The 20,183-nt window shown below is 46.5% G+C and overlaps 1 protein-coding gene across 2 annotated transcripts in view; it reads left to right on the forward strand.

Annotated features, from left to right (window-relative positions):
• Positions 1-12,019: 12,019 nt before the first annotated feature.
• LOC144781548 (muscarinic acetylcholine receptor M1-like) overlaps positions 12,020-20,183 on the forward strand; it is a 351,868-nt gene continuing 343,704 nt past the window's right edge. The window contains exon 1 of one of the 2 annotated variants that reach the window (XM_078660451.1): positions 12,020-12,216. In XM_078660451.1, coding sequence (XP_078516577.1) covers positions 12,123-12,216 — 94 coding nt within the window. In that variant the 5' untranslated portion in view covers positions 12,020-12,122. Of the gene's footprint in view, positions 12,217-13,562; positions 13,692-20,183 lie in introns of those variants that run through there. The other variant, XM_078660452.1, reaches the window with a different exon arrangement.

Consider the following 20,183-nt stretch of genomic DNA (forward strand, 5'->3'; position numbering starts at 1 on the left):
GCACAACTGATTACAAACCTAAAGAAAACTAACATCATATGCTTCGGTGGTTCCGGAAAAAAAAAAACTTTCGTCTGGAGGATAAATTCTACCCCTTTAATCCAGGTAGATCATTATAAATACCTGGGAATCTTACTGGACCACCGCTTAAAATTTAAACAGCACCTAGAACAGGGGGAATCCAAAGCAAAGCAGCTTCAATTTGCTTTCAAAACTGTTCAAAAGCAATTAAAAGGTCATTCCACCGGCCACATCCTTAACATCGTAGCCGCCAAATTTCTGCCATCATTGACATACGGCTCTGAACTACTGGCAATCCGGGACGCCACAGCGTTAAATCTCGCCCAATCTAGGCTGTTTAAAACTCTTTTCTCAATCCCGAGACATATTTCGCAAGCCCAAATTCGTTTGGAGTTCGGTCTCACTAACCAGCTCCCAGCAAGACAAGGAGCACTCGCCAAATATTATTGGCGTATGAGGGACGCAGAAGACGAATCCCTGGCCCACTTATGCTGGTTAGAAGTCGAAAAACAGGCCGGGCTACCAGACTCAACATACAAGATCTTGAGGCAAGCTTTGGAGACATTAAAACTAGAAGAATCTTGGCGTCTGCCCATGACATATTCCGCCTTCAAACTGATAACCAAGAAAGCAGTCACACAATCATCACTATTCATGGATAAAGCAGCAGTGGCTGGCAAAAGCCATGCCTGGATCGTGTTGCCGTCATATACCTACCTAAAACCACAGGATTATCTGAAAGAATGCTTCAGGGACCACTATAAAAGGAAATTAAGCCTTTTAAGGCTGGGTTGCTTCTCGTCCAAAGACCTCACTCCCAAATGGCTACGGCTGTGGGCAACTCCCGAGTGCCGCCTCTGTGGCAACGGCGCAGTCTTTACTGCATCTTATATGCATATGCCCTGCGCTTCAAAATCTAAGAAAAACGCTTCTTCGATCTCTCTTCAGAGAAGCCCAGGTGAGAACTTGCAGGGCGGCGGTAATAAGATGCCTAAGCGGTTCTTGGCTAGAACTCTGATGTAAAACCATAAGATTTTTGAACCTCGCCGCCATAGAGTTGGAAAAAAGGGCACCACCCAAAGAGGTCTCTGGACAATAGACCAGGCTTTGGCAGACCATAGACTTTTCCACTCCCCCCACCCCTTTTCTCCAAACGGTTGTCTTTTTGTATTATACGTAAAAAAATAACAAGCCTTTTTGTTTGTATAATCATTATTCTTTTAAACGTTTTCCTTTTATTATGAGTCAAAATTAATGCGTCCTCAGCAAGAACTCACATCATTTGTTTATTCTTTTCCTTTTAGACCTTTTTTCTGCTACTTTTGTAGAGCATGATATCAACTTTTAACTTGATTTAAAGTTTATTTTGTGTTGCTTTTATGATGTAAATACCGCTGGCATGGTGGTAAGTCCACCCCTTTATGATTTTTTTAAAATCAAATAAAGTACTTAAACCGCAATTATGAAATTATGCAACATTTCTCAAAACAAAACTTTACAGTGTCTCACATGAAAATTTAAAATGAGAGTATAACTCTATGCCAGAAGTAGGCTTATTACTTTCATATGGCAAAGGCCTAGAGTTAAAAAATCCCTTAACCCCCCTCACCAGACCCAAGAAAGACTCTCTGACAGCCCAGATCTCCTATATACAACAAATTAACCTTTGAAATATCTGTCAGTTGCAAAAAGTATTACGTGTAAGTTCAATCAATCAATCAGGGGTTTGTATAGAGTGGCTACTCACCCTTGAGGGTCTCAAGGCGATGGGGGGGAGGGCTGCTGATGCGTCTGGGTGTGGAGGCTCAGTCGTAGAGCAAGGTCTTGTTAGATATACGTTTACCCAAGAAAGGTGGCATTAATTTTAGAAGTTCTGCAGCAGGTAAAAGGAGTCCATTGAGACGGGTTCTAGTAAACCCTGTCAAGTGCCATAAGATCATTGAGTTTGTCATATATGTAATTTAGCCTCATACTGCACAATTTTTGTAATATGACTATGCACCGCAGTCAAAAACTTCACTCTGAAATGCTGACCTGTGTTAAAACGCTCTGTACAGAGGTTTACAACTTTTACATATTATTAGTAAGAAAATGCATAAACACTGCATTTAGCAATATTCATTTCTGAAATTGATCAAAACGGCACTGTCTGCTAAAATCAAACCTATATAGCGTATTTTCTGCAGTTGGTCAGTGGATGATTTTGTTAAAGGAATCCCTGGATTAAGAGTTCTCCTGATAAGAGACTCTTTTAGTGTAGCATGGTATACAGCCTTCGAATTCACAAAGCCCGTTTTAATGTAAGACACAATTTAAAATGTGTGGAATGATTCTGGTAGAAATTGGGTTTTTGGTTGGGGGGATATGAACTCTTCTCAAACAACAACCACAATGCCAGTCCCTGAATAAACATGTGCTTAATCCTCTGGTAGGGCCCAAAAGCAGTCAAGCTTAACTTAGAGGCAATGTGCAAAGTATTTATGCCAAACCAAATTGGTAATAAAGTGAAAGCAACACAGAAGAGAAATCCTACAGCAATTTAGAAAACTAGAATAAAATGTAATTAATTATTTGACACCAAAATAACACAAATCCAATCAGTAAAACCGAAGTTATGAATCTTTAAGTTTTTAGTAAAAACAAGCTCCCAAAAGTTCAAAGCACCAACCACTGGCATCTAATTGTGGGAGCCTAGGGCAAAGTTGAAAGTTATGCCCACCACGATGAATCGCGGTATATAAGGTGGTGTAACGTTTGAAGATGAATTTCCAATAAACTTATGTTTATACATTAAACACTAAGGAATAGGGACCAATCTGGATGTTTTAACACAAAAATTACTGGTGGCCAGATTCCCTAAACCATGCAATGATCAAAATGATTCAAATGCTCCTTTGCAAAATTTTTGCTGCTTGCGAATAAGAAATTAAGTAAACGGTTTAGTTGCCAGTCGATATCATAGATGGTTTTGTTGGCAGCTGATATCATAGAAAAGGTCCAGTGACAAGCAAAAATGGCGGAAGCATTCTGAAGAAAAAAAAAAAAAAATCATGTGTAATACAGCGTGACAAAGATAAATGTTTATGCTTCAATGGTATTTGTTTAAAAAAGCAGACTGACGTATGATTTATCATGCTTTCTTACTGAAAAATATGGCAAACGAATATTGCATCACTCCAGGCGCGCAACACCCATTGGACTCACCAGGTTTCTGCCCCCTCCCCCAGTCATGTGTGTCAGCCCGGCTAAGACAGCTTCGAGGGCTGGCGACCCTCTAATTGCAGCCGCACCCGAGTACTTTACAGGTCTTTAAAACACCATATACTTGTTAATGAGGCTTTTCTGTTGTGTTTTCACCCCTTCTTAGAGCCACTCTGCCTATGGCTGGAAGAATTAGCCCCCCCCCCAGAAATCTTTTTCAGCCCCCCCAGAAATTTGGCTCTAGTTGCCCGCCTGCATCACTCAATGTCATTTGTCGCATTTTAAAAGTGTAGATAATGTTTCATTCATTCCATATTTTGCAACAAGAAAAATAGAAAAAATTCAGTGTGCTCTTTTTTTCTCCATGCCAAAATATGTATGTAACATGTACTGGAGCAGTTTGCTCCATTACTCGTTGTTTCAAACAATAATTAGTGCAAATGTTTAATCCAATCTATTGATGGACATCCTCATCAACATCTCAGTTCCTGCCCAGAGCTATTGTCAGCCCCTCCTTGTTAACCGACCTATTCCTGGAAAAATAATCGGGCCTATATCAACTCATTTCTTTAAAAAAAAAAAAGGGGTCCCACCCAATATCCCCATATATGACAGGACTTTCAATGGTCGTCTCCGAAGCAAGCTGATTGAAAGAGCTGCCTTTGTATCCAAGCAGGATCCTGCCAGAAAGGAGCACAGGATATGCACAAGTCGCAATATAGGAAGGCATCAAGCTCACTGTGGACTCTAATGGAGTATTGGCATGCCTGATACCTTTGATATGGTCCAACATCCCACTCTGTACCAGAGACTCGAACTAAATGAGATTCAACGCGCCGTCCGACACGGGACTGAGTTCTCGTTCTCTTTCTCCCTTCTTTCTGCTTCTACTCTTTTGCCCTCTGATGCAGGAGTCCTTCAAGAATCCACCATTGCCTCCCTTCTCTTTAACTAATACTTCAGAAAGCAATCAGAGCAGTTCTCCAGCTTCTGTTAGATGTGATGCAACTAGGATGACACATACATTTCAATCAAATTCCCAGCTATAGGCCATTTGGTGGAAATTAATTATCTCAACTTAATCACAGCAAACATAGAGATACAAACAAGCCTGTGGCAAATGGACCACCAACAGCCAGTTCACCATTTGGCTGAAGGAGCTTGGCCCACCTCCTTACCCATTGCTCCAAATAGGGATTGAAGGTGTGATCAGGGGCTTGAACCTCTCCCTGACTGGTCAACTTGACCAAGTTAGAAATGGATCCTTTTACTTGATGAGATGCCTATATCAATGTTTCCCTTACTTCGTATTCCATCAAAAAGTACAAACCACTTCAATCTATTACTCCACCTGCTGTAGTATGCCAAAGGTAGATGCCTTGGAGCTTCCCTTTAAGGAAACACGCTTTGGAAAAGCCAATAAGTCTGGCATTGGCAGTCAGCCTTTTGGCTTCTTCAAGGCCTGTTTTTTGACCTAGGTTTTAAGAAAGGGTTACTGCTGGGTCTGCTGCTAAAAGTAAAAGTACTTTTTTTAACTCCGAAAGTGCACATTGCTATAGAAGTCCTTGGCACTTAAAACAACCACTTTTGTGTGCCCATGTTTTCCCTGTAAAAGTGGGAAAATACCATATTTGCAGTGAAGTTATCAAATGGCTTAAGTAGAGCGACCAATGCCCATGCTGTAGTAGGTGGAGGAAACATTTTAATTGCACATCAACTGACCAAAGGATGAAGAAGCCTGGCTGAAAGCCCCAATACCAATGTTACTTATATATTTTTGTAAAAACAAAAGGTCTTGGATAACACCAAAGAAAATAAAAGAGCAACAGAGAATCCAGATGGAGAGAGACAACTTCTTAAACTTAATATCGGGTTCCCTTAATCTCTAAGGGGCATATTATCAAGGGCTGGCGATAACATTATCGCCGCTTTTGCATCCGTTTCCGGGCGAAAAGCGGCAATAATTGTATTGCTTTATTAACAAGTACATGCTAGCGTGTGTTTCCTTGCCTTAGCGCCCGGTTTCCTATTGCCTCACCTCGCATCGCTAATGAGATGCAAGGTAGGCGTGCCCCTTACAACTACATTATAAAATATCGCTAACGATATTTACAATGAAGCCCCGTCCAGTTTAGCAATCATTTTTTTCGCGCCAACTGGGCCTTTACACTGGAATTTCACATCTGTTAAATTCCAGACTAAGGCATACCTAACATGGGAGGTGGATTGTGTGGCTAAGACCACCGGCCCTATCACCAAGGATATCACTGGAGAACCAGCGTTGTTCCATTGAGAACGGTGATATCCCGCTATCGCTGGAATATTTATCGCCATAGCGCTAAGCGTTGTTAATACAGCGCTAGCATGGCGATAATTTCAAGCGATAAAAAATCTTACGCTAAGCGCGGCCAGCGATAATTATCGCTGCTGCTTGATAATTTGACCCTTAATTGGCTGCTCTGAGGGTCCACCTATTTCTAATTTCAGTTTCTAATTAACATGCAAAGATCACTGTCCAATTCCCCACTTAGGACCCCCACTTCCGCCAGCAAAAACACGTACCAACTAAGCCAGATCCCTTTGATTTAAGCTCACTCCACTACTGTTAGAACTGGGGGACCACTGTCCAAATAGGGACCCTTGCTTCTAGTCGGGGTACGGAGGAAACACTCTTTAGATAACCTCTGCTCAACCCCTTGGTAGCTTGGCAGAAGCAGTCAGGCTTATCCAAGGCAATGTGTAAAGTACTTGTACCAAAACTCACAGTAACACAGTGAAAACACCACAAACTGACTCCACAACAGTTTAGAAAAATAAAGGTATTTAATCTAAACTACACAAGACCAAAATGACAAAAATCCAGAGGCGTAGCTAGAGCTTGTGGCGCCCGGGGCTATCCCTCAGATTGCCGCCCCTGGGGAAGGGGGGAGGGGGCTGGGGAAAAAGGACCGAGAGACACGTATTATTGCCGCTAATAGTTACTTCGATCATGCAAGTTACATGCACATACATGACACGGTCCAAGGCTACACAGTTAAATACACTGGTGACCGGCAGTACAAAAGAGAACACACAGACTGCCACCATACTAACACTTATGTTTGTGACATTTAATTGTAGCTCTCTCCAGCACCTGCACCGCCACATATGCAGTGCAATTCTTAAATCAAATATTGTAGCGTGAAAAACAAACTGACGACTTAACGTTCACTATAAGACAACACATCTTTGCTAACATGGATTGTATGACTTGGATGCATTCCTCAGAATATGTATGTACAGATTGCAAAATGCTCTGATGTCATCCTGAACATTTCTTTGTAAATATGTATGTTTATTATTTGGACTCATTTCTCACATTTTTTTGTAAAAAAATAACTGTACAGTACTTTAACGTCATCTGCGTGTGGTATAAAATTTTAAATAAAGAAATAAAAACATAGAAATTACCAGCATTCGCAGGGTTCTATACTTTATGGAGTGTTCTCCGACACCCCACTGTACAACCGGCGGCCATGTCTACATTTCTGCAGTTGCAGGGCAATGCCTGCAATGTTCAGCTCATGGTTTGTGCACGTGGAGGGGCGCAGCTGGCACTGGAAGTACAGGTAACAACAGCAGGCCGGACATAACATAGCTGCCAAGGTTTCAGATTGCTAAGTGTGACATTTTTATAATGTCAGCATAATTATGAGTAACATTTCAACAACTATGAGTGACACTTTTTTTGCAACGAAGACGAGGGAAACATATAGGGGCAAGGCAGGCAGCTAGGAATGAAGCAATGTTAGCAGCCATAGCAAGTTACCAACATGAAAAGGGAGGGCCCTTGGCCCCCCCGCCCGCATGGCGGCGCGGCGACCGCCTCCCCCCTTAGTGCCTCTCGATGGTGGGGCGGCAGACGCAGTTTTGTCGCCTTTTAATTCACAAATGAAAGGGCGCACAGAGGTGTTTCTAATCACAGTCAGCGCTACGTGTTAGTATTATATCTGAAGCAGGCATGATGAACATCAGGCACACTTACTTCAGTTCACACATCATGCAAACATTGTACATCAGGCCCAACTTCTTTCCTGCAATGCTTTCTTTGACAGATCAATTTACTAATGGTAAATGAGTAAATGTGCAGTTTAATTTGTCGTAAAAGTCATAACTTTCTAACAGAAATAATAAAGTAGAAATATTTGTAGTTCTTGCCAAGATGTGAGGTTTTTAACAAACCTACACAAAGGCTCTGAAAAAATCTCTTTACATCTTCACGCATGGCTGCATGGATCAGTATCACACATCACTGCCTGGCACATTCCTGCTTGAAACAGGGCAGCAGGCCGCTGAAGACGATCAGAATGATCACGCTATTAATTGCTATTAATTTAAAAGGGAATGTTATTGAGCAGAGAGATATGAATAGGAACTCACTATTCAGTAACGGGCCGCCTCAAGGTCGCAGTGACTCCCGCAGAAAACACAGCAGTCTGGCATGCTTCTGGCTGGGGCTCAGCGAGGGGGTTAAAACGCTGTAGTGAGATCTGCTGCCATGGGGGGCGTTCAGAGTTTGCCATAAGCCGGGGTGGGGGGAGGGGTGTCTTAGTGCAGCAGCGTCGCTATTTCCTGGTTCGGTAATGCATCGGAGGGTTATTTATATTTTAATGTTCTTTTGCAAGGGCCAGCCCTGCCCTACATGCTGTAGAAAGACTGCCCGACTTCCGAGTGACGTGACTCGGTCGCGACCACACCACCATGCGTGCAACGTGCCGCACTTGCCGCCTCCAAAACAGTGCCGCCTGGGGCGGTCCGCCCCCCTCGCCCTCCCTAGCTACGCGGGTGCAAAAATCCCACATACACAGTTCAAGAGTATGGTTGCAAAAGAGTTCTTAGGTTTAGCGATAAAATAATCCACAGTTGTGTCACGTTTTAGCCACAGTCCCATTGTTAGCGATAAAAAGTTCCAAGCACAGAAGCTGTAGCGGTGGAAAACAAGCGATGCGTTACTCCTGAGACTCTGCGGAGGCGTTAGCGACAGTTCTGCTGGATGTAGCGGCGTGTAGTGACGAATCAGATCTGCATGGGGAGGAAGGCGATGACTTTTATGGATTCCAGTGCGTAGGTTCCGTAGGAAGTTTTCTCAATCAATCAATCAATCAATCATAGCATTTATATAGCGCACTACTCACCCAGAGGGTCTCAAGGCGCTAGGGAGGGGGGGTCCGCTACTGCTCGAACAGCCAGGTCTTGAGTTGCTTCCTGAAGGCGAGGTGGTCCTGGGTCAGGCGGAGGTGGTTCGGGAGGGAGTTCCATGTCTTGGCGGCGAGGTAGGAGAAGGACCGACCTCCTGTGGTGGCTCTTCGGATGCGGGGGACGGCGGCGAGGGCGTGGCCGGTCGAACGAAGCTGGCGTTTGGGAGCGTAAGAGTTGAGGCGGCTGTTGAGGTATCCCGGGCCTTGGTTGTGTAGGGCTTTGTGTGCGTGGGTGAGGAGTCGGAAGGTGATTCTCTTGTTGACCGGGAGCCAGTGCAGGTCTCCCAGGTGTCCGGAGATGTGGCTGCGACGGGGGATGTCCAGGATGAGACGTGCTGAGGCGTTCTGGATCCGCTGAAGTCTCTTCTGGAGCTTGGCGGTGGTTCCGGCGTAGAGGGAGTTGCCGTAGTCCAGACGGCTGGTGACGAGGCCCTGGATCCTCTCCAGCAAAGGCTCGATGCGATGATTCTCGGGGCTCTGCGACGATTCTCACAGCAACGTGATGCGGTGATCTCACCCAGCGATGACAGGCTCTGCGACGATGTTCGCAGTGGCGGAAATCTTCCTGCTAACGAAGGGTGCGACTTCTTCAGGCAGCGGCGACAGGCGCTGCGACGATTTGGGTCTTCGTAGCGGTGGGAATTTTCTTGCTCGCCCGGGATTGCGATACATTTTCTGTAGCAAAGTCTTTAAAAGCTTGGTTTCCAGCTCCCCAACACAGGTTCAACTTCCAGAGGCACCACACAGGGGGCACGCACCCCAGGAAGGACAGAACTCTCTTAGCAGAGTTCAGGGAAGCTGGGGGTGAAGTCCTTTTGTTCCTGGGGCTTTATAACAGGGAGCCAGCACTCTTTCAGGCCCTTGGAGATTCCTTCCAGCAAGGGGACACAGCACAAAGCAAAGTAATTCCCCTCTCCCTGGCAGCAAAGCAACAGCAGGTCAGTCCAGCAGAGCAACAGCAGGACAGTCTTCCTTCTTCATTTTTAGCTTTCTCCTTTGCAGAGGTTCCTTCTTGATTCCAGGATGATCTAATTTTCTGTTGTCAGGGGTCCTGTACTTATACCCCTAAAAGTCTTTGTTCTCTTTGTGCAAGTGGGCCCTGAGCCGGGTCTGAACCAGTTCTGGGTGTTCCTTAAGCACTTTGTTTTCCTGGCTTCTCCTTTCCTTTCAGAGTGAGGGGCAGGGTCGTCAGCCGCCCAGCAGGAGGTGGAGCCAGCATTGTGGAAGACAGGCACAGCCCTATTCAGGTCCAGGTGCTATCTCCTCCCACCGCTCAAGTTGCAAATGCAGTCATTCAGCCTAGGGCTGACCCAGCCAGCCTCCTAGGGGCTTTCCAACCCCTCTCACTCTCAAACCAGACAGTCAATTCACAAACAGACCAAGGCACACAGAAAGGTCAGACAAGAGAACCGCTACTTTCTAAAAGTGTTGTTCTCAAACACAGGATTTAAAAACAACCTTTCCTAAACGATGTGTTATTAAATTCTGAGTTCAGGGATACCAGACGTTTATGTCCTATCTTGTTCCTATGGGAAGATATGCTGGTAGCCACTGTAGCCAGCATCCCCCATGATAGCCTATGGAGCAAGATAGCCTTACAGCAGCGAAAAACGAAAATGGCTGTAATTCACTACCAGAGCATGTCACCTGCACAAGTACATGCTCTACCTTTCACATACATGCACCCTGCCCAAGGGGGTACCTTGGGCCTTCCATAGGGGTGACCAATGTGCACAGAAAGGGAAGGGTTAGGCCCGGTCAGTGGGGACACTGACCAGGGGGACATGGCAGTTCACAGACTGCACACAGGCACTGCGGTGGCAGGCCCAAGACACCATTTTAGGGCTACTCATGTGGGTGGTAGAATCAGTGCTGCAGGCCCACTAGTAGCATTTGACATCACCAGCCCTGGCACACTCAGTGCACTTTACTAGGGACTTCTGGGTGATACAAATATGCCAATCAGGTATATCCAATTGCAATAACAATTTACACAGGGAGCACTTACACTCTGACACTGATCAGCAGTGGCAGAGTGTCCAAGGCATCTAACCAGCAAAAACGAAATCCAGCACAGCATCAAAAATACAGGAGGTAGAGGCAAAAAGATAGGGGGAAACCACGCCAAGGATGCCAGGTCTAACAACTACTATCTCCCGTTTCCTTCAATAATTTATAACGGGGGTAAAAATCCTTCTGGCTCATAATGTCTAAAATAAAAAATAAATTCTTGCAGCAAGAATAAGAGTCATTTATGACCATCCTAAATTCTAGACACCACTAAAAATGGGCTCCTCCCAAGCTATGTCATAATTTACCCAAGATATAGACTGTTATCTCCCTCCGCAGACGTGTCTATACTGACACTATTCAACAACCCCTCATGAGCAAGTGCAGCAACACTGCCGCACCATGTTTAGAGTCCATCTCCAAAAACCAGGTCCCTCCCCTTAACTCCTACACAGATCAATCTATAACCACCACCCTGCTTAACTCGCACTCCGGAAAGGATGCCCGGGATCCTGATGCGCGTTGGCGTGCTGTGCAAGCCCCTAATTGGCAAAAAGTGCTTTATAAATGCTGTACAGCGTGTGACTCTTGAAACCACTGGGTAGATGCGGTTGTGCTCCAAATGTGAGAGTCGCACTGAGAGAGACTGTGCTGCAGGAGTGATGTTTGCATTCAGTGAATGAGACAGGGTTCCAGGAGTGAGTGAGACTTTTATCCTACGAGAGACGATGCACTTCTGCGAGTGAGGCGCGCACCCGCTGACTGACACTGCCCTCCTGCGGCTCTTGAGGGTGAGGCACGCATCTAATGAACGACGACGCCGCGCAGTGAGTGACACTGCGCCAGTGAGGCACACGGGCATGAGACGCACAGGCAGCGAGTGAGGTTTCAGGCATCGGTTGGTAATAAGCGCTGAAGGCGGACAAATGAGCTCCCTTGTAATTCTTCCGCTAATCCCCGCGCTCCGGGCAAATTTATTACACTGATCCAGAGGAAGTAACGGAGAAACCTGTGCCTGATTTATTTGCCAGTTTTTTTTCCAAAGGCAGGAAGAAGCATTCCACCTCAACTCCAGACACCAGGGCCGGAGCAGCCGCGGCTTACGCTCTTACTACAATGTGTAGCACACACTGAGCAGCTGGCGTCGCAGTGAAACCCCCTGCACTGTCCGCATTGAAAAGATGCGACTGAGACAGCCTGCCCGATAGGATCCTTTTCAAGTTTCACCGGCGCACCAGGACCGAGAGGTTGGGAATTCTGAAGGGAAGACAGCTCCGCTTCGCCGCACAGTTCCCGCTACCACCTGAAGCAAAGCAAGGCTCCCTCCCCCTCTCTGCCCCGTTCCCGACTCCACACACCTTCCCTGTGCAGAAACTTTCTCGCGCGCTGGGCGACGCCTCCTCGCGCGCCGCGCCGGCTGCGCTCTCCTTAGGATGACTTGTCGGCTGCGCGAGGCAGGTGCCGCGAGCTCCGCAGACGCGGCCTTCCTCGAGGGCGCGCGGCCACAGGGAGCTGAGAGGCAGCGCGTGCAGGACGACCTCCATCCAGCGTGCCATGCGGCCGCCGTCACCACAGGCTCCGGCGCGCGAGGCCTGAGCGTCGCGAGCTCTCTCCACTCCCAGCGCTAGCCAGTCCGGAGCCTGGGACAGAAGTATGTGCCTGCGCCACATGCCATTTTGGATACCGAGGTCGCCATCTGGACTCTGGAGTTTGCCCAAGAGTGAGAAGGACAGGCTTTATCCGGCAGGTAAAACTCTCTATGTGTGCTTTTATGTGTGTATTTTTATATGTGTGCATGTGTACGTGATTTTGTCTATATCTGTGTGGTGTGTATGTCTGTGACTCTATATAGGCGTTTGTCTGTTTCTCCGTGTGTATCTGAGTGTGTATTGTTGGCTGTATCTTTTTTGGGCGCATATCTGTGTGTTCCTTCCTGTGCGTTTGTCCCTGGGTGCGTCTTTGTGCCTGAGTGTGTGTGTTTGTGTTTGAGTGAATTCGTGTCGCCGTATACGTGTCTGTGGGAATGTGCAGGGACATAACGCAGGCCCCTGCGCCCCTCCCCAACCCCTCTGGGGCCCCAAAACCTCCAGGGGTTCTCAATTCAGCTACCAATGAATATTTGTGAGAAATGGGAGATTTGGTGGCCCCTCCTCACATTCTGCAAGGGAGGCATCTTTTTGCGCTATGACGCTTGAGAGTATGTGTGTGTATGAATATGTGTGTCTGTGTCCCTTTATTTATGTATGTTTTTGTCCTAGTGTGTGTTTGCCCCATGTGTGTCACCTGTGTATGTACGTTTGTCCCTGTGTGCGTTTATTCCGTGTTTGAATCTGTGAGTCTGTACATTTGTCCGTGTGTGTTTGTGTGTCTGCTTGCGTGGGTGGCTGGCTGTTTGTGCCTCTGTGTCCTCAATGTTTGTCTTTCGGTGGGTTGTGCCATTTTCTATACCAGAATGTTATATTCCATTCCTCCTCTGTTGAAAATATTGTAATTGCTGCGAGGATCGCTACAACACCCAGGCACAGCTTGTACCGTGAAGAGGGCTTGAATGAAGTACATCAGAAATACAGCTGACTCGGGTCTGTGTCGACTGTACCTCTCTCACAGGAGCAGCATAGTTTGCGGAATTATTCAGAGAACCCCCGTCCCTCCTCTGACTATGTGCAACTTTAATGCAGGCACAAAACTGTGACCCTTACTGTGAAGATAAGAATTACCGTCCATCCTAATGTGGGTACGTGCGATACGCCCTCCGTGATAATTAGGGTACAGAGAATCACCTGTCACAATGTGGGCACTAAACGAATCTTCGGTATGCATACTCCGCCCCTGGCAGTGCGAGCACGGAACACCCCATATAGATGTGGGTATGGGCTGTGCTTTAAATGGGCCGGTATTGTCCGGTGCGGAGTACCGGCACTTTTTTTATTTTGAGAGGGAGAGTACCGGCACTACGCAAGAGAGACGTAATACTTTTAATTGGAGAGTACCGGCAGGTCTCAGAAACAAGCAGGTACTTTGGTACAGAGTACCTGCACTTCTATTTGTACGTTTTAAACACTTGGTAAGGGAATGAAATGTCCTCTGTGATAACCGAGGGAGAAAACGGGACCCGTGAACATGAAACGTCAGGTCAGGAAGCGTTCCGTTGTAACTCACGCACGACACTCTCTGCTGCTCCCTCGCCGTGATGTAGGTCCGAGACGCTCCATTCTATAATTGGTAAGTGAACACCTCACTAGTAGTGTGGATATGAAACTTCGCCTGTAATAATTTGTCCCATGCAATGCGGAACTCATACCCTCCCATCGCCTTACGAATCAGGCAGGCCTTGGCGATACTGAAACTATAACAGTGTTGTTTACTTACAGTCAGAACGAAATAGGTGCCAAACAGTGCGGAAGTGAGAAGCAGCCCCCTGATAACGCGAGTGCGAACCGTCACCTGTCACTGTAAGGGGTGTGCACACGCAGTGGCAAAAACGGACACCTTACAACTTAAAGTAACGTTTTAGAAACGTTGTAGCTATTCGTAGTGCCGCACTTGAAAATAAAAGGAGGCAACTAACTGTATCGGCCATTCACAGCAGTCAGGGGAACTGGACCTGAACATCGGGAGGGGGCTAACACTTCAGTAAAGTGGATTTGGGCTAACACTTCACAGTGGGGTGGTGCCATATTTAGAGTCAGTATGAGAACATTTTATGTCAAATTGTACATTTTAATTGTATTTGAAAAACTCAATAGGACTGGAACAAACACGTTTTTATGGATTTGAAACTTCACAGGCAATTGACAGTAATCTTTAGAAAGGGTGTGGGTGCAATGACAACCCGAATGCAGCTCCTACGGATTTCAATACAAAGCTCATTAGATTTGATTTTTCGCAACTGTTCAAAAAAGACAACCCTTTTTGCCAAGACCTTCCGTGGCAGGTCGAGGTTCTCATGAAAAAATTACCATTGCGTGTCCAAAAAGCGATTCTGTCCAATTGCTGACTAAATGTATTGCTGTCCGTCGGGGCGTTGTAATATGTGCATGTGTGCAGCCGCATGAATGGGTGCATGTATCCAAATATGGAGCTCGGTGGGACAACATCACCTGATGTTGTGCTGTGAAGAAATCATTCTATGGGCTAAACGTATCCGCTGATGTTTTTAAGCAATGGACCCGCAAGAGCAATACCACCTTTTTACAGTATCATCAACAGAAAAAACGATTATTCACTGTTTCACAATATATCGTAACTACCCGATGTAGAATCAAGGGTTTCCATCCACTATACAATGTTTGTGACATACAAAAAGAGAAAAACATATATGGTTTTCAGTTTCCAAACAGTACTAAGTTGCTGTTTGGATTCAAATGGGCAGTGGGTTATGGTCAGTGCTTCTCCTCTGATATACTGATATGGGCAACTATTAAAATAATGACTGATCTGATCACAAGCTCTATAAAAACACGTGCAGCTCGAATTTGTTAGACTCAACATTACCACTGTAAGTGTTTTAGGAATTGCTTTTGTGATGTGTCTGCAGGTCTCTCGGTTTGTGGTTTGATGTTTTCTTATTCAATACTAACATCTCAGTGGCTCCTAGCGAACTGCTTGCATAATTATTTTACTGCCACAGACTAAAAAGGGTTATTTCCTACCAGAAACACATTAGCATAAGCCCTAGTGTCTAAGTAGAATGCATCCAACACCAGCATTGGGAGGCATGTTTGAAAACATAGCTGTAATTGGAAGAATAAAAGAGGGACTTTTATTGTGTGAATTTATGTATGTTGTCCAGATTTGCGTAGGACAGTTCCACCATTTTATGGGCCCATGGTAGTTTCAAATTAGGATGTGTTTGTACATACAAGTTTGGCTTTTGCTGAGCCCATACTTATATAGGTTTTACAGACAAAGGCAGAGGGGCTTTTGTCCTGTTCTCTCTCACTAAACTCCAGCCTGGCATACTATCTAAAGAACTCCTCTTTGTTGTTCGTCAGATCATTTGCTGGTGTTTTCTCAAGTGCTATATACTATACCATGGGGGTTAAAAAGAGGGGGTGGTGATGGACGGAGCATCTGAACCAATCAAACACTCACACCCAGTCAACAGATCTGGGTTTAATCCATCACCGTTCTTTAGCACACTTTGCCTCCCCAGTTCAGACATGGCCATATGCAAATCAGTCTGACCCTGTGCCTCATGGGAACAGTACAGCCCGAACTGCCAAGCCATGCTTTCCCTGGACCGGAAACAAGCTTACTAGGACCGGTTTCTGGCATTTCAGCTGTCTTCAGCCAAGCTTGCTTGAATCCAGTGGCAAAGTGAGCAAGGGACTCATGTCTGAGCATACCCTGCCAATTTATGGCGAACAAAGCGGTACAAAAGGGGTTGGTGATGGACGGAGCATCTGAACCAATCAAACACTCACACCCAGTCAAAAGATCTGGGTTTAATCCATCATCGTTCTTTAGTCCACTCTGCCACCCTAGTTCAGACATGGCCATATGCAAATCAGTCTGACCCTGTGCCTCATGGGAACAGTCCAGCCCGTACTGCCAAGTCATGCCTTCCCTGGACCGGAAACAAGCTTCCTAGGACCGGTTTCTGGCATTTCAGCCGTCTTCAGCCAGGCTTGCTTGAATCCAGTGGCAAAGTGAGCAAGGGACTCACGTCGGAGCATACCCTGCCAACTTGTGGCGAACAAAGCGGTACAAAAGGGGGTGGTGATGGACGGAGCATCTGAACCTATCAAACACTCACACCCAGTCAAAAGATCTGGGTTTAATCCATCACCGTTCTTTAGTCCACTCTGCCACCCCAGTTCAGACATGGCCATATGCAAATCAGTCTGACCCTGTGCCTCATGGGAACAGTCCAGCCCGAACTGCCAAGCCATGCCTTCCCTGGACCGGAAACAAGCTTCCTAGGACCGGTTTCTGGCATTTCAGCCGTCTTCATCCAGGCTTGCTTGAATCCAGTGGCAAAGTGAGCAAGGGACTCACGTCTGAGCATACCCTGCCAACTTATGGCGAACAAAGCGGTACAAAAGGGGGTGGTGATGGACAGAGCATCTGAACCTATCAAACACTCACACCCAGTCAAAAGATCTGGGTTTAATTCATTACCATTCTTTAGCCCACTCTGCCACCCCAGTTCAGACATGGCCATATTCAAATTAGCCTGACCCTGTGCCTCATGGGAACAGTCCAGCCCGAACTGCCATGCCATGCCTTCCCTGGACCGGGAAAAAAATTCCTAGGACCGGTTTCTGGCATTTCAGCCGTCTTCAGCCACTTTGTTCGCCATACGTTGGCAGGGTATTCCCAGACGTGAGTCCCTTGCTCACTTTGCCACTGGAATCAAGCAAGCCTGGCTGAAGACGGCTGAAATGCCAGAAACTGGTCCTAGGAAGCTTGTTTCCGGTCCAGGGAAGGCATGGCTTGGCAGTTCGGGCTGGACTGTTCCCATGAGGCACAGAGTCAGCCTGATTTGCATATGGCCATGTCTGAATTGGGGTGGCAGAGTGGGCTAAAGAACGGTGATGGGTTAAACCCAGATCTGTTCACTGGGTGTGAGTGTTTGATTGGTTCAGATGCTCCGTCCATCACCACCCCCTTTTGTACCGCTATATACTATTCCATGGCTGCTTCAAAGCACCTGAAGTGAAGACACAGGTGGAGACTAAGATGCGTCTGCAAGGTTATAGGCGGCAGCAGAGAAACTGGCCTATTGAGCAAGTCAGGTCTTCCCTGTGCCATCAATATCTATCTATATTCGATCTTGAGAATCCAGGGATGTGTTAGACATTTGTATTGAGCTCTATTGCTATTAGTATGATCTCACATTGTTCTCAGGCTCAGGTATATTGTATTGTGTTACAGGTGCATTTTGGTCGACCTTCATAACTCTTGTTGGGGACTGGTCACATGCTACTCCGTGAAAATGTTATGAACGCAAGGTCATGTGTTTGTCATGGGACTTTCATGGGCAGTGTTTTGATATCAGGAGTCAGACCAGAATTGATCTCCTGTTCCATTTTGTTCTGTGCCTATGCATGAATATGAAGTATAAAGGAGTGAGAGCCAGGTGATTTAGACATTACATTCCAGTGTATGGATTGATACTTGAAGGCACTGGCAGTATGGCCCATGTGGAACGTGTTTTGATATATGTGTGTGTCAGAGATTACTTAAACCTCGTCATAAAAAGTGTGAAGCTGCACCTGCACATATCGGTGTAGAAGAAAAGCGTGAGGACAGGTGCGTTTACCTATAACAATACGTACAATTTTTCCAGAGGTCTGTATTTCCAGTTCAAATAACATAGAATATGACCTAGGATTAGTCATTTGCAGCCTTTCATGCTGTATTCCACATAATATTTACAACAAGGGGTGGTGAGGGACAGAGTCTCTGAATTAAGCAGAATACTCTCACCCAGTCAAGAGATCAGGGCTAGATCCAACACCGTTTTTTAGCTCATTGCACCATCCCAGTTTCAGAACCTGGCTGTATGCAAATTAGTCTGTCCCTGGCCCAGTGCATCATGGGAACAGGGCAGACCAGACTACAAAAGCCAATTCTTACACTGGGAAGGAAACAAGCTTCCGGGGACCGGTTTCTGGCATTACAGCCGTCTTCGGCCCGGCTTGCTTGAATCCTGATGGTGCAATGAGCAAGGGACTCATGTCTGAGTATACCCTTCCACGCTTAGGGTGGACAAAAATATTTACAACAAGGGGTGGTGAGGGACAGAGTCTCTGAATTAAGCAGAATACTCTCACCCAGTCAAGAGATCAGGGCTAGATCCAACACCGTTTTTTAGCTCATTGCACCATCCCAGTTTCAGAACCTGGCTGTATGCAAATTAGTCTGTCCCTGGCCCAGTGCATCATGGGAACAGGGCAGACCAGACTACAAAAGCCAATTCTTACACTGGGAAGGAAACAAGCTTCCGGGGACCGGTTTCTGGCATTACAGCCGTCTTCGGCCCGGCTTGCTTGAATCCTGATGGTGCAATGAGCAAGGGACTCATGTCTGAGTATACCCTTCCACGCTTAGGGTGGACAAAAATATTTACAACAAGGGGTGTTGAGGGACAGAGTCTCTGAATTAAGCAGAATACTCTCACCCAGTCAAGAGATCAGGGCTAGATCCAACACCGTTTTTTAGCTCATTGCACCATCCCAGTTTCAGAACCTGGCTGTATGCAAATTAGTCTGTCCCTGGCCCAGTGCATCATGGGAACAGGGCAGACCAGACTACAAAAGCCAATTCTTACACTGGGAAGGAAACAAGCTTCCGGGGACCGGTTTCTGGCATTACAGCCGTCTTCGGCCCGGCTTGCTTGAATCCTGATGGTGCAATGAGCAAGGGACTCATGTCTGAGTATACCCTTCCACGCTTAGGGTGGACAAAAATATTTACAACAAGGGGTGGTGAGGGACAGAGTCTCTGAATTAAGCAGAATACTCTCACCCAGTCAAGAGATCAGGGCTAGATCCAACACCGTTTTTTAGCTCATTGCACCATCCCAGTTTCAGAACCTGGCTGTATGCAAATTAGTCTGTCCCTGGCCCAGTGCATCATGGGAACAGGGCAGACCAGACTACAAAAGCCAATTCTTACACTGGGAAGGAAACAAGCTTCCGGGGACCGGTTTCTGGCATTACAGCCGTCTTCGGCCCGGCTTGCTTGAATCCTGATGGTGCAATGAGCAAGGGACTCATGTCTGAGTATACCCTTCCACGCTTAGGGTGGACAAAAATATTTACAACAAGGGGTGGTGAGGGACAGAGTCTCTGAAATAAGCAGAATACTCTCACCCAGTCAAGAGATCAGGGCTAGATCCAACACCGTTTTTTAGCTCATTGCACCATCCCAGTTTCAGAACCTGGCTGTATGCAAATTAGTCTGTCCCTGGCCCAGTGCATCATGGGAACAGGGCAGACCAGACTACAAAAGCCAATTCTTACACTGGTAAGGAAACAAGCTTCCGGGGACCGGTTTCTGGCATTACAGCCGTCTTCGGCCCGGCTTGCTTGAATCCTGATGGTGCAATGAGCAAGGGACTCATGTCTGAGTATACCCTTCCACGCTTAGGGTGGACAAAAATATTTACAACAAGGGGTGGTGAGGGACAGAGTCTCTGAAATAAGCAGAATACTCTCACCCAGTCAAGAGATCAGGGCTAGATCCAACACCGTTTTTTAGCTCATTGCACCATCCCAGTTTCAGAACCTGGCTGTATGCAAATTAGTCTGTCCCTGGCCCAGTGCATCATGGGAACAGGGCAGACCAGACTACAAAAGCCAATTCTTACACTGGGAAGGAAACAAGCTTCCGGGGACCGGTTTCTGGCATTAAAGCCGTCTTCGGCCCGGCTTGCTTGAATCCTGATGGTGCAATGAGCAAGGGACTCATGTCTGAGTATACCCTTCCACGCTTAGGGTGGACAAAAATATTTACAACAAGGGGTGGTGAGGGACAGAGTCTCTGAAATAAGCAGAATACTCTCACCCAGTCAAGAGATCAGGGCTAGATTCAACACCGTTTTTTAGCTCATTGCACCATCCCAGTTTCAGAACCTGGCTGTATGCAAATTAGTCTGTCCCTGGCCCAGTGCATCATGGGAACAGGGCAGACCAGACTACAAAAGCCAATTCTTACACTGGGAAGGAAACAAGCTTCCGGGGACCGGTTTCTGGCATTACAGCC

Source organism: Lissotriton helveticus, chromosome 9, assembly GCF_964261635.1.
Source record: "Lissotriton helveticus chromosome 9, aLisHel1.1, whole genome shotgun sequence".
Taxonomy (NCBI): Eukaryota; Metazoa; Chordata; class Amphibia; order Caudata; family Salamandridae; genus Lissotriton; species Lissotriton helveticus.